General features: G+C 29.6%; 1 protein-coding gene across 1 annotated transcript; it reads left to right on the forward strand.

Moving 5' to 3' along the window:
- Positions 1–8,924: 8,924 nt before the first annotated feature.
- On the forward strand, positions 8,925–12,503 carry LOC139907224 (uncharacterized). Its single transcript, XM_071893492.1, has 8 exons — positions 8,925–8,983; positions 9,043–9,303; positions 10,664–10,781; positions 10,837–11,036; positions 11,095–11,515; positions 11,600–12,015; positions 12,077–12,262; positions 12,326–12,503. The coding sequence occupies exons 2-8, from the start codon at positions 9,079–9,081 to the stop codon at positions 12,428–12,430; spliced, it is 1,671 nt and encodes a 556-aa protein (XP_071749593.1). The 5' UTR covers positions 8,925–8,983; positions 9,043–9,078; the 3' UTR covers positions 12,431–12,503.
- The last annotated feature ends 2,398 nt before the right edge of the window (positions 12,504–14,901 follow it).

Below are 14,901 nucleotides of genomic sequence, written 5' to 3' on the forward strand. Positions count from 1 at the left end.
CCGGATTTTTATTGGAGGATATTCTTAATTATAGGGATAATATTTAGCTTTGATGACACATCAAAAAAGTTTTAAAATACAAAGGATACGACATGGACATACTTCCGCTTTTACAACGGAACTTTATTTAAGATAGCAGCTCGCAAATATAAAAGTTGTATTGCTAAGAAAAATGTTGTGTAAATCATCCTTACCACTGATTTTAAAGAGCAGAAACATACAATTAACTGAAAAACAAGCCAATAAAACGAAAGGATTTTTTTTGTTCTAATATAAAAAAATGAGGTAAACCTGTATGCAGTCATCGTAATAAAAATTACAGTACTGTGTGTATGCAATCAAGGCAAAGAAAATGGAATTTAGTACATCTTTTTTAAAGAATACAAAAAATTATTTAAAATTTCTAATGAAAAAGGTTTGTTGTGTCGTTTTATTGTTATTGAAAAATTTAAATGGTCATTGAATTTTTTTCTATGTACTTAAATACTTTTACTAATTTTATTTATTTATTAGTTGAGCTGCAGAATAAAATAATACTGGTTAAAAAAATGAATTAATGAATTTCTTTGTAAATTTTTTTTTTAAACTCATAGTCAAATTAAAAAATTTACATTACTAAAGACATAACTTAAATATTCGTGGTAAACTGAATACAGAAGATTATTTTCCATAATTATATTTAAATTCGTATATATATATCATTATAATGCATTTTTTTTTATTTACACCAAAGATAGACATTAATGCTTACTTCAGAGTAAGAAAATAATATCACAACGACCAACTAAATAACGAACAAAAAAGAAGAAAGAGGACTGGTTACAACCGTTTTTCCTTTTCTAATTTTTAAATGTATTTTTGATCATGAAAAAATCCTCAACATTAGACATTAAAGAGGCAAACTGGCTATATATCGACCCCCTTACACTACCCCAACTAGTATTTTACTATCCCCGGGCTAATAGGCTGGCAGGGCCATTCAGGCATGGTTTTAAAAATCTCAACAAATCATCTGTGTTACTGTTTCATCAGCACGTGCATTTGTAGTCACTTTATACTCAGACATTCCCTCCTCAACAATTACAAAATAATGATAGCCATTTAGGAAAATAAACACAGGAACCGGTTCATAATAGAGTTTTTAAATGCTTAGAATTTACAGCTAGAGCTATTTAGTCTCGTACATAGCTTCTCAAACTTTCATTCCAATGAACAGATTACAAAATATTTTCTTTGCTATATTAGTTTTATACAGATCTAAAAACGATGTATCAAAACAAACGATAGTGTCTTTTGAAGAATTTTATCAATTTCATGCTGAGCTAACTTTAAAAATTGATTTAATTTAAAAAAAAAACGTATTTAATATGATCACTTTTCTAATAAAAGTAATCCCCAACTTTTATTAAGGAAGTAGTACTACAACTTTTATCCATATATATATAAATTAGTTTGGTTTTTTAAAAGTTTATATAGATTTTTATAAGTTATTATATCTTACATTGTCGTATATGTCGTATACGGAGTTGTCCATTGAAATCTGAGCATTTACTAATTCAATATCTAATGAATGTTGAGTGATTGGAAATAAGTTCATATTTCGATACATTAAAGTATAAGCCTCTTTATTGAAATCAAACACTAGCTCTCAAGTTTACGTAAAAGTCGGCACACTTGAACATGATCGACCCATCTCCATTTGCACACTCTATGCATTTGGGCGTCATCAGGACCAGCGTCTATACCATCTGCAATATCAAAAACGTTGGAGTGGAATAAAGGCTCAGTCAAAAGGACAAACGGCAGTCAGAGGATTTAAAGAAAACAGTAAGGATCAATCTCCTCAAATCTATGAAGATATTGGGGTTTTACACCAGTATGTCTAGAGAGCTATCAAAAAAGTGAGTGGAAAGGGATTTGGGAGGGGGAACAGGCCACTGACAGCCAGCCCTTGGGCGTCATAACAGAGGACTACCTCTGCAGTGGATAACAGACCTTCAGCCAGTGCCTGGAAGCAATAATACCGCTAAGGGTGGCTGCATTAATGATTAAGAGAGTTCGTACCAACATCTAATTACGATATTTATTTTTTTAATTCTATTGTTAATTAATAAATTATATCATGTTGAAAATTAAAATTCAAGGTTTTAAGATTTAAAAGGATCACTCCGTACATATAAGAAGAGTTATAATTTATAAAAAAAAGACTAACATTATAAAAACTTTTTTCTTCATGCATTAAAATGGTTCATGTAGAATAAAATCCATAATGCAACGTATTTAATATTAGATATTAAAGTCATTTTTTATTTTATAAAATAGGATATTACGTTGTTTTTAGAAACTAGAATTATCATTTTAAATTAATGTTATACTTTCAAACATTAATTTACAAAAAAAAAAGTATGTAACGAAATTTTATTTTGTTTATATTCAACTTTTTACTAACAGATGTACCCATTGTTCAAAGCCATTTGTGAAATTATGACGCAAAATATTTCAATGCCTCTGTTAAAAAACATTCATTGAAAATTATATTTGAAAAATTTAACCTTTTTCATATTTGTGAATAAATATGCCAAAGACGAAATTCATATACTAGGTAAATTTAAATGAACTTCATTATTATTCTAATCGATGGCTCTAGTAATGTGTACTTCAGCCATTGTGTCCGTGCATTTGGTTTAACACTTTCTTCCCAAAATTTTATATATATTTTCCAAATTGAAAAAAATATTTATACACATACTGTTGTAGGTAGGATATTCATAAAATTTTATAACTTTTATAATTCACCTGACATAATATAGTCCGTATTAACGAGTTAATCGTCCATATTTTTTTATTCATAAAATACACGTGAGTACGTGTCAAAGATGGACACCAGTAAGGCTAAATTACGACATAAACATTTTATACTTTTTTTTAATAACTAGAAAATAGAAAGTTAGGCGATTAAAAATGGGCATAAATTAAAAGTTTGTTACTTTAAAAGGTAATTACACGTAACTTTGGTTTTTGTCCATTGAGTTTCAGTAACTTGGATCTTAATGAAATATCTGGAATGCCTATTGTCGAAAATATGGATAAAATAATGGAAATCGTCGAGTCCAACAGTCATCTGTTGAAAATAATGTATTTCTTATGGTTGTTTTTTTACTACACTATTTTTACTATTGATCTAAAAATCAGAAGTATTTGAAAGAAAAAAGCTAAAATATTTTTTTTTAAAGTATTTAAAATTACAAACACAGAAAAAGAAGTACTTTTTTGAAACCAAATTTGTTTTAGTTCTTCTTGTAGTTAGATATATAAACTTTTTATACTATAAACTACGTATTCAACATATAAAGTACCATATTTTTTTTATATGACACGCAGAGATTTAGCTCCACATGCTCGTTGCTAAATAAATATTAGTGATGCAAATCTTAGATATTAAGAACACCTTCAAAAATGTGTTCTTGAACAAAAAAATTTACATTTTACATTAATTTAAATTTATTTAGTCCGAAAGAGAGCTTTATTCATAATAACTTGGTTAAATTCAGACCATATCTGGTTTGATACTTTAAGAATAATTAATTATCAAGACAACGACAGGGCACATACATCATTAGTTATGCGCCAGAAGCTCTAGTTTCTTGTTTGCATCCACATTACAGACTGGACCTCTACCATGTCATTACTACCGGTTCATGTCTATGACCAACACGCTTGGGGGTAAAAATTTGTACTTAATAGAGGCCTTTGAAAATTGTTTGTCCGAGATTATTGCCAATACGGACAAGGGCGTCTACAAAAAGGGTATTAGGAAGTTGGATTCTCGTTGGTAACAAGTAATCGAACAGAACAGGGGATACTTGGATTAAATGGATGATTCCAATCCTTCTTATAAAGCATTGAAATAAAGCAAAAAATACGAAATTATTTTTTCCCCAACTCTAATATAAATTTGTAAATAGATACATTAATTAAATTAACATATGAAGTTAAACTTTAAAAAAGAGTAATAATCTATTTATATTTTTGAATCCTATGATTTTGGAGTAGCATGGATTATTGAAAGTAATAATAGTTCACCTACTGAAAACATAAAATTATTTATGTGTTGGAACAAATTGAAAATTTGCATTATCTACTAAAAGCTAAAAGAAAGTGCGAATTAAAAAAAAATGATAATTTAAACAATCTGCTGCATTTGTCAATAACTGTTATATGGAAATTTGTTATAGTTGTTTTCCAAAAATTTAACTTCTTCTTGTAACCATTAGGTATTTAGGACTCATATGTCGTAATATCCAAGCAAAAAAAACCAATATAAACCGTCTAAATTTTGGTTACTAAGCTCATCTCTTAAAAAAAAGACTTAATATACGTATTTATTGGGGTTTGTGCCATATGTATATTTAAAGACAAAAAAAAAGGAGGAAGAAAAATAAACCAAGTTTAATAAGAAAGAACAAATTGTTCATTTTACATCCGAGGATTGAAAATATTTTGTTTTTTGCTTCTTGTACGTTATAAAAAATGAAGTACACAAATACATACTCAATGAATAAAAAACTGATAAAAAAATAAATAATTATATAAGAAAATAAAACTATTCAAATGGCTATGAAAAGAACTCTGTTTTTTTTTCTAAAATACTCTCATTCAATAATTCACTTGTAACAATAATTAATATTAATCATAATTGATTAAACAGCATTCAATACAAAAATATTCATACATGGATATTTATGTACATAAATATGTATGAAATGCTTCAAGGCCTGAGGCAATAAAATCTATAAATAGTATTGTACAAAAAAAGAAGCTATTAATAATGAAAAAGTATATGAATTGAAAGATATAAGTACTCTGATTGTATGTATGCTTGAAGGTACACATGCTTGAAATATTAGAGTGCCTAGTCAATACTTATATTCATTATGTAGTTGCAATGTATGCTAGGGTAGTGTAGAATAGGGTAAATAATTTTTTGGGAGGATATTCTATTGGGTACCTTCTTATATGGATATTTATATTTGAAAAAAAGATGTATTCAAAATTTTACACAAATTGGTTGAATTTTAAAATTTAAAACTATGATCTATCGAATGAAAATAATTACTCAAATACAACATTTAGGTGAATTGAATTGGATTCCGCATCATCTAATTTTTTTGGGTCATCGACCTTTCGAGGTGGAACTTTCCTTGCAGGGTTATTTTAGTCAATATGATTAATGAGCTTTTATCTTAGCTTTTTTATTTATTTCACGACATGATCGTCGTTTTATTATTTGCGAGATAGTATTTCCTTTTTTCTATTTTAATCTTGTATTATTTTCCATGAATTCTACTCCTCTCTCTGTCATATTATTTATAATCTATACTCAGAGATTCAAATAATATGAAACGACAGTATGTTAAAAAAAACCAAAAAAACGTGGATACTCTAATAATTAGAAGATTGTTTGGAAGCGACGCAACTTAGTTGCCCTGATGTTTTATTAAATTAGCTATGAGGGCCTATTAAATTAAGTAAATAAACACAAAACCCACTCCCTATCTTGATATATAATCATATAGGCATGAATTACAACAACAGTTCTATTCCAAATTTAACAAGGCTTACATATATAACTCTACAAGAAACCCTGAGAGTTACTCTTAGTTTTTCGCGCAATAGAGATTATCTTATACTTACTGTTCTGCTTTCAAAAATAAAATAATAATAATGACAGCCATGGTAGATAAAAACCCCTCTTCAAGTAGTAGATACAAAAAGTACAATCTTCAAATTTCATGTTGTTTAACCTCTGCCTACAAACTTGAAAATTTTTTTATGTGTTTTGATATATTTGCATTTGAAATACCAGTTTTCTAGACTTTTTTCAAGAAAACTGTTAGACAACCTACAATTTCAAAATGGATTGTAATATGTGAGCTTACAAAATTTTCTATCTGCTTCTGCTCTTTGACTTAGGATCAATATTTGAGATGATTTACATTTTTGCATCCTATTGATGTACATGTTCTAATAAGATAAACATTGGTCTATAAAAGAAATCAAAATCAAATTAAATCCATTTAATTTCAAATAAATTGAAATATAAATGTAACTTATGCATATACGGTGTTCAAGTATTAATGCATTTGTTGTTATTGTATTTTATCCTTATTTTTTTTTTTTTTATATAAGAACAAATAGAAACTAAGTATAGTATATTTTTGAACCAGTCCAAAAACGTGCTATCTAGACAAAAGATTGAACTAAGATATTTAACTTTCAATTTTTAGGTGAACATAGTTTCGTCAAAGTTTAAAAAAATCTGACTTACTTGGACCTGGGAATCAGCAACAAGCAGATGGTAACACCGTGATAGAGATTTCCTACCTTTAAAGTCCTTAAGCTGGCGTAAATATGAAATTTTTGCTGCAGTAGTTTTTCAAAGAATGCTGTTTTTTTTTTTTTTGTCTCCGAAACCCCGGAACTTACTAACTTGCGTCTTCCATCACTGGCAATCAATGATGGGAATGAGCTTTGATATATATTTGACTTCGATTTGGAGGTTTTTATAGAGTATTCAAAGTTGTTCATTGGGGGTAAAAAGAACTCGAGTTTTTAACCATTTATCTATATTGCGAATAAATCCCGTATTGAGTAAGATGAATGGATACATAAAATCTATAAAGCATCAACAATTAGTTACAAACCAAAATTTGAGCTCTCTAGCTTACGTAAAAATCGACAAAATGACACTTCAACATGATCGACGAATTTTCTTTCGCGCACTTTAAGCAGTTGGGTGTCTTTAGGATTGCCGTCTACGACGTCAGCAGGTCCAAAATGTTGAAAAGGAAGAAGGCTCAATCATAAATAAAATCTTTCATCCAAACATCTGCAGCCGATTCTAGGCCTTCCTCCACCGCCTGGAACCCATCATTTCAGCTAAAGGCGGTAACATTAATAATTAAGATAGCTCAGTATTTATAGTCTTTATAGCTCAGTAGTTATAGTATTTATGGTACTTATAGCTCAGTATACTATTTATAGTATTGATTTTGTTGAAATTATATTGTTTCATAATAAATTATATCTGGTTGAAGTTTAAAATTCAAAGTGTCTAAATTTAAATGAACCATCCGGTACCTACTTTTTTCCCTGTTCAAAAAAAAATATATATATATTAGACAGTGTAAGTATGTGTGTTAATATAAAGAGAATCAAAAGCTTCCATCATCTCGATAAATTTTTCGGGGGTGTTTTCTGATAGTTATCCCATGAGATATATCTGGGACTAACAGACTCTGTTATTAGTCCTCTAATAATATACGAGTATTTCCTCGCCGAATTTCAATAATAGTTGTTCCTTGTTATGCTTTTTCTAAGCCCAAATTGATAATTGTCAGAGGTAGAAAATTGGACTTGATATAACTAAGACTTACGACTTCACCTGGATTCGAAAGCTAGTATATGCTGAACTCGAGTAAGGCCTCAGCCTAGCGGACCCTATGTTATATATACCATATGTACTTGAAATGAACTCTATAGAGATTTAAAAACTGGAACTGTACACAAAAAATATTCAGGAACTTGGACTTGCGAGCAAAGTCTTGAGAAATGAACTTGGAATAAAAATTTCTGTATTTATTTATAATTAGTTTTTATTTCATTAATATAATACATTCTTATTTCTTAGACCAAAAATATCAATTTAATGTACATATTTTACAAAATCCAAATATAATTTTTTACTGTTCAACAAAGCCTAATAATTCAGCGCGATCCAAGGAAATGCCGTTAGTATTTCAATATGGGTGATTCTAAGGAACATTTACGCTTTTCTTTATTTTTCCGATTTGAAGAAATATTTTAGTTAGGAAACTCAAAAATAAAATTTCAGATATCTAACGCAATCCAGCTTTCAGTTCTGAGCTCCTTTATATAAGTTTGATCAAAAATTTACTCGAAGATCCTTTTGCTTTAGATTGCAATTCGTTTATCAATCATCTGATGGATTCATATAGTACATTATTTAATAACTATTGAGTTTTGTAACAAAATACTTTGAATATTTTTTTAAAATGTTGTATGTAGTATAAAAGTATGTTTGACTTTAACCGTTTTTTTAACTTAAATATCCACTAATTTTGATAACACTTTAATTTGCACGAAATAAAATTTAGACATCAATTTTAAAAGAAATATTAAGATGGTCTATGGCCTTGAGAGATATGAGAAGTCTTATTAGTTCGTATAAAATTATTTTATAACATTTCTAATGAAATAGTTTCTAGAGGTGTTATAGTTATCAATTTAAGCACACCTCCTAATTTTAAACCAAACTCCTATTTTTTCACTAAAGACTGATTAATTGATCCTTTAGTCCTATGGTTTTAGCTATTTTTTTATTTTGTTCACTCCTAGCCAGGATTGAAGCAAATAACTACCAAGACAAGATGAAATAATTGATAGAGCATATAATACTTTAGTATTATATGCTCTAGCCACGCACCTCCTACTTGAAACATTAGGTATTTTGTCTCTTTTAAAGAGGATATGATATAGCTTAAACAGCTTAAAGGACATAGTTACCATGAAAAACCGATAAAGACTGTTCTTATGACTGATAAAATTAATCATAATCATCTAATGAATAATATAAGACTACCACAATTTCTGGAAAGGCCATTCACTTATGGTGTTAATGCTATTCAAATATATAATTAATTGTGTATAATAATTGTTATAAATGACCACTAGCTGTTAAGTTAAATGTTTATTGATAATCAATAATGAAGTAGAGACGAGATTAATGTATAAATACTAGATATTAACGCAACAAAAGCAATAAATAATTATAACTCAAGCTACAGCAATGGGGAAAGCTTTGATATCTTATTTTATATATATAGCTGTGTGTTATGTACACCTTTTTACATTTTGATAACAACCATGAAGGATCAAACAAGGAAAAGGAAGGAAACTATGGGTGATATTTTTCCTCCAATAGTTGACGAAATATAATTTCATTTATTTATATTTATTTAGACATACATAAAAAAATCCAGAAAACATTGAAGGACTATGCTGAAGTATCTACGGGTCATGGAATACGATATATCTTTGAGGATAAGGGGAATGGACTTACACGATTCATATGGGCCACCATGGTTATTGGATTTATTGTTATTTCCTCAATTATTTCTAAAGATGCATACGATGACTGGGAAAAGAATACTTACTTCTGTTACAACAACGGGTCTGCCCATCGAAAAAATTCAGTTTCCCGCCATTACTCTTTGTAACCAGGTGAGTCAAATATCATATAAGACATATGTAGAGTGTTAGGTCGGTCCGTATTTCTTCTTTTTATAATAATACAATTTCTAGTACTGACAGGATCAGTCCTAACACCGGCCACAACCAAATAAATAGGGACTAATACAACACTACATATGTACAATTTGGGTAGTTACTTTTGACTTCCTTTCCTAAAATGTGCTTCCTATTTTGACAAAGGATGAATTTTTACCTAAAAATGACACAAGTCAACTTCTTTTTTTTTTATTTTTTTTAAGGTAACTCATACCACTTTAGTTTTTCGGCTGAATAACTCAGAATTTTTAAATCGGTGTGACAATTTTTTTAAGGATACATTTTATTTTATTTTCTTTGTGTTTTAATACAAAATTTGGCATTTTTGAAAAAAAATATTTTATTATTTTGTTTACTTTTTTAAAAATCAATGTTGTTTTGGTTGTAATACCAATTTATTCTATGAAAGCCATGGAATGATGGGTTTTTTTTTTACTTTGTCGGGGAGAACGGGGCAATTTTTCTACGATCTATGCTCCAGCTTCGTGGCATAGCCCCATATTAGTCTTACATTGGCTAAGACTCTTTGAGGGAGGTGAGTGTACCTAATCCTGAGGTATGTCTGATTTCTTAACAGTGTGAGTTCCAATCAGGCAATACATGACCCATAAGGTCCGCACTTTATTCTGTGCTAAAAGGAAAGTATTTTTTCATTGAAAGGTATCTTTATGTCACACCCCAACCCTGATTGAGCTATACTTTAAGAATAATTAGTACTTAGATTAAAAGTGATGTCAAAAGTTGATAAGACTGTGCTATCGATGGGTTAATTAATATTTTTGTTTAATAAGTCAAATTGAAAATATGCTAGATGGAAGCAACAAAATATTTAAAAAATTATGACAGAATGTCTTCCCTATAACGAGATGACATGTTTCTTCAATAATTATTCATCTGAAGGGATCAGGTAAGTGCAGGATACAAACTACTTTTCGCCCGTGATCAATCTCACTGCCCCGCATTTTAATTAGTTTTATTAGTGAGAGGCACTAATCTTTTCTGCAAGATTTTTTTACAAATATTTAAAAGATTAAAGGTAGACTTTTGAAGTCCCATGTACCCTAACTCATTTGCACAGAAACACTTGATATAATTGCTCATACACTTAAAAAGTAACGGTGAGTTTAAATTCTGTGTTTACCAACCAATAAGGAATCAACAGTTTCTCCTGTACCATTTGTTTTTTTTTGTTGAGGTTGAAACTTATTAAATACACGAGATTTCAATTCTATTTTTTAAAACTTTGTGGGATAATTCCATCATAGATCTAATCGAAAACAATTTGTTTATATAGAGAAACATCAAAGAGGTTACACAGAAAGTCATCAAATTTTGCTTAGATAAATACATCCAAAACACACAAAACATATCTCTCGTAGATATTCAACCCAAAGGATTAGAATACCTTAAGCGTAATTATGAAAATTCTACTAATTATGATATTTTTATTTACTTTGTGACGTTTAGAATATCTCATGGAATTCTTCAACACTGGAAATATTAACATAAACCAAGCCCTCAAAATAATCAAATCCATTAATCCTGACGCAACTGTTAGGGCAAGTATTGCCCGAAACCAAATTGATCCTTGTAACATGAATAAAACAACAGATTTGTTTGAAGATAGTGACAAGGACGACGATGATGCAGACTATTATGATATAACTGCATTTTAAAGTACAACAACCACATATTGTTCAATTTTTGGTTCCTTCTATTTTGCAGTTGATGTGTCAAGATACGAATGCCCCTATGTTTGAATGTTTTAAGGAAAAAAACACTTGTATTTTTATTAGTTCTAAAGTTTACATAAAAAGTAAAGTAGAGTCTTTTTGTTTTTCTATGAATGGAGACTCTTTTGAAATCTTTACGATAGAAGAAATTGAAGTTATCATGGATATAAAAAATAATTTCCATGTTCCAATAGAATTTCGTGTGGAATTGAAAATTGACGAAATTGAATTTAAAGAAATAATAAATAACTTGAATGGCATATCTAGTGATATAAAGGATTATAGTAATCCCTGTATTGCAGTTCACATCGCTGAGAACACGTCAATTCAATTCATGAATACAAATTGCTCTAACAAATTAAAATTTGCCTGTATTTTACGTTCATATTCCTGTAAAAGCTCTGCCATTGTTGGTATGTAATTATGTTGATACTTGGTACACGATATCAATTGAGAACAAGATTTGATCTCATGTACTGTATATTTTATGCCTCCAGGCTCACCAGATTGTCCAAAAGGTTTTTGGAAGGATGGAAATACGTGCATCTTCATAAGTCCGACTAAATATCCAAAGGAAAGATATTCTGATGCCTGTAAGCAAATGAATGGAAGTACATTTCAAATGAAAAAGAAAGAATATCTATCAGTAATTTTATCTATTCTCCGATTTAAAAAAAATCTACTTCCGAAAACGTTTCATATTGATGTAGATCCTTTTCAAACAGATATGAATTACCTGTCAAGACAGTTGGAAGGATCTGAAAATATATTGATCGACACAACAAATGAGGGACAGTGTCTTATGATTTCCATGGCGGAAAAAAGCACAATTTTCAAAAGTGAATGTGACCGAGAGGCAAATATAATTTGTGTTAAAAATCTACCCATGTGTCCCTATAGAAAAAGTGCAGAAGTGAGTTTACATGCATATATATATGATTTAGTTGCATGTTTGACGTTAAAATATATCATAGAAACCGACCAATCAACTACTTCTACCCGAAAAAGCTTATTATATTGGACAATATTCTGGTCTCGTAAGAAAATGGATAGATACATTTTTTAGTGATTTAAATCAAGACAAGGCATACAATGAACTTTTTCATCTCTTATGGTTTGACAAAATGCCCTGTTTTGATGTTTCAAACCTATTCAGAAAAGTAAGTAAATACTTTTTTACTAGAAAAAAGCAAAAACACACCATTATTTGTACCTTTATATAGTTTCATTTATCAAAAAATGTTGGTGGAAAAAGCAAGAAATCTCCTGTTCATCCTTGTTTGAATCTTTTCCAACAGATGAAGGGCTCTGCTGTGTCTTTAATTTAGAAAAAGCAGAAAATATGTTTCGTGAAAGTAAATATTCAAAAAAACTTTCAGAGCTTCAAAGAGAAGAAAAAAATCTAGCAAATGAATCTTCAAATTGGGTCCTTGAAGGTATTGAATATTTTAGTCCTTATTTCAAATCCTGAATGTCATCCTATTCATATTTTCAAGAAGGAGACCATTTCCCAAAAATGGAAAACATGAAGGATTAGTTGTGATGATAGATGCCAATACTGATCTAATAGAATCTACAACTATAACATCAGATGTACTGGGATTTCATGCCTATGTTGGAGGTGTTCAACAGTATCCTCTTCTTTCAAGACATTCCATTTCCTTACGAACAGGAGAACAAAACTATATAAAAATATCTGCAATAGACATTAAGACAGACATAGACTTGGAGTACATTTCCTCTGAGAAAAGAAACTGCTACTTTTCCCATGAGAAAAAATTGACATATTTTCAAAACTATACCAGAAATAATTGTCTGTTTGAATGTGGACTACTATTAGGAAAGGAACATACGAATTGTACTACTTGGTTTTTTCCAGTTTTGGATGAGGAAGTGAATATTTGTGATCCCTGGAAAACAAAGGAATTTATAGAGTAATGAATTTAAGCCACATAAAAAAATACATTAAAATCCCAGTATAAGATGCATATTTATTCTGGAAGTTTGCTGTCGAATAGATTTTTCTCATAATAAATAATTAAAATGAATTGATCAGTTTTCAATGACAAAATTTTGATCCCCCAAACATTGCCTTTTTTAAACAGAACTTGTAGAGAAATATGTTCAGATTTGAATAATTAAAGCAAAATAAACATATTTTAATACGGTAAATATAATAACTACAATACGGCCCATACCTTGACATTGATGAGTAGCTGAATCTCTGAACACTAAAGTGGAGTGTTAGTAATTCTTTGGATGTGGACTTGCACACCTCAGATAATATGATCTGGTATCTGCATATACTCATACGTGAGTATATAATCAATACATGTGATGAAGAAGTTCAAAGTGTAATTCATTTACAAAAGTCAAGTAATTGAGTCGGACTCCGAAGTTTTGTTTAAACTTCAGACATACAGTTTTATTTCCCTTTTGTGTGAAATTCCGGATATGTTTAGTAATGAAGCAATCGAGTTCCGTGGTTTGACTGTATTATATAGAATGCATAATCATTCGTCAATTATTTTTCAAAGTATCCATTAATATTTACAGAGACAGTATGGACTTCAAAGATGTAGGATGTGATTGCAAACCAGACTGCAAAGAAACCATTTATACCACTTCTTTTTCTTCTCTTCCTTTCCGAAGTTGTAATTTTTTGAATTTGGAAATGTCATATTTCTGTAATTTCCAGTCAGAAAATCTTCCAGTGCCTCAAATATTTGTCGAGGTAATTCTGAATAAACAAAACGATATTTATCTATCCATGAGTAAATATTCATTTTATATCAATAGGACATCATTGAATCTAAAACAAAAGCTTACATTAAGAAAAAATATGTGTCCCCAATACGGGTTATACCAAAGGAAGTAAATATTCAAAACCAATTATCAATTGATAAAAGATATGATGCCTATTCTAAAGATATATCTGTTGTCAATTTTTATTTTGAAAAATCGGCAATCTTGCAGTATCAACGGCATAAAAAATTAAGTTCTATAGAGTTTATGGGACAGATTGGAGGGATTCTAGGACTATGTATTGGATTTAGCATTATTTCATTTATTGAGCTCATCTATTGGTTCCTTTTTAAGTTTTTATTCGGAAGATCAACTGAGTGAAATTAACTATTTGTAGTTTTGAGTGTGCTTTTACATTTATGATTATTCTGTTCTATGAAATAGTAAATTATAAATTCAAGTAAAAATGTAATTTGTTCTTATTATATTGTATTATAATTATAATTAAAACAGGAATATTTTGATTGCAATGTACGTCCAATTCTCTTAATACATATTTGATATATCTTATTTGGATAATAAACTATAGACATTTTTAGGGAAAGCCCAAGGATTTACTGTACTTAGGACGTTACATGTCAATTACACTCATTCAATAGCCTATTCTGCATGACCAACGCTGCTTAAAATTCAAACACTGGTTGATACTTTATTATTTTGCTTAACATCCCCCACTAACTTCTAATATTTTTTATCGTATAAGCATATTTGAGGTTAGTGGGGGGAGTTGGCAAGCGGATGAGTAAATTTTCTTTTCCTGAGATGCTGTCGTCATTATTATTTAATTTTTATGTAGCGGGGATTCTTTTCTACTACATACAATTAATCAAAAAACCGGATGGAACATTTGTGTGTGCTCATAAAAGAAAGAAAGTAACTTGAGAATTTTTCACGGGAATATAATAGTAAGTTTTGCGAGGATTTTTGAGAAATGTGACTTTTGTCATCTATGTATAAGCTCACCTTTGTTAGCCTTTAACCCTTATTTTTGAGC

Source organism: Lepeophtheirus salmonis, chromosome 14, assembly GCF_016086655.4.
Source record: "Lepeophtheirus salmonis chromosome 14, UVic_Lsal_1.4, whole genome shotgun sequence".
Lineage (NCBI taxonomy): Eukaryota > Metazoa > Arthropoda > Copepoda > Siphonostomatoida > Caligidae > Lepeophtheirus > Lepeophtheirus salmonis.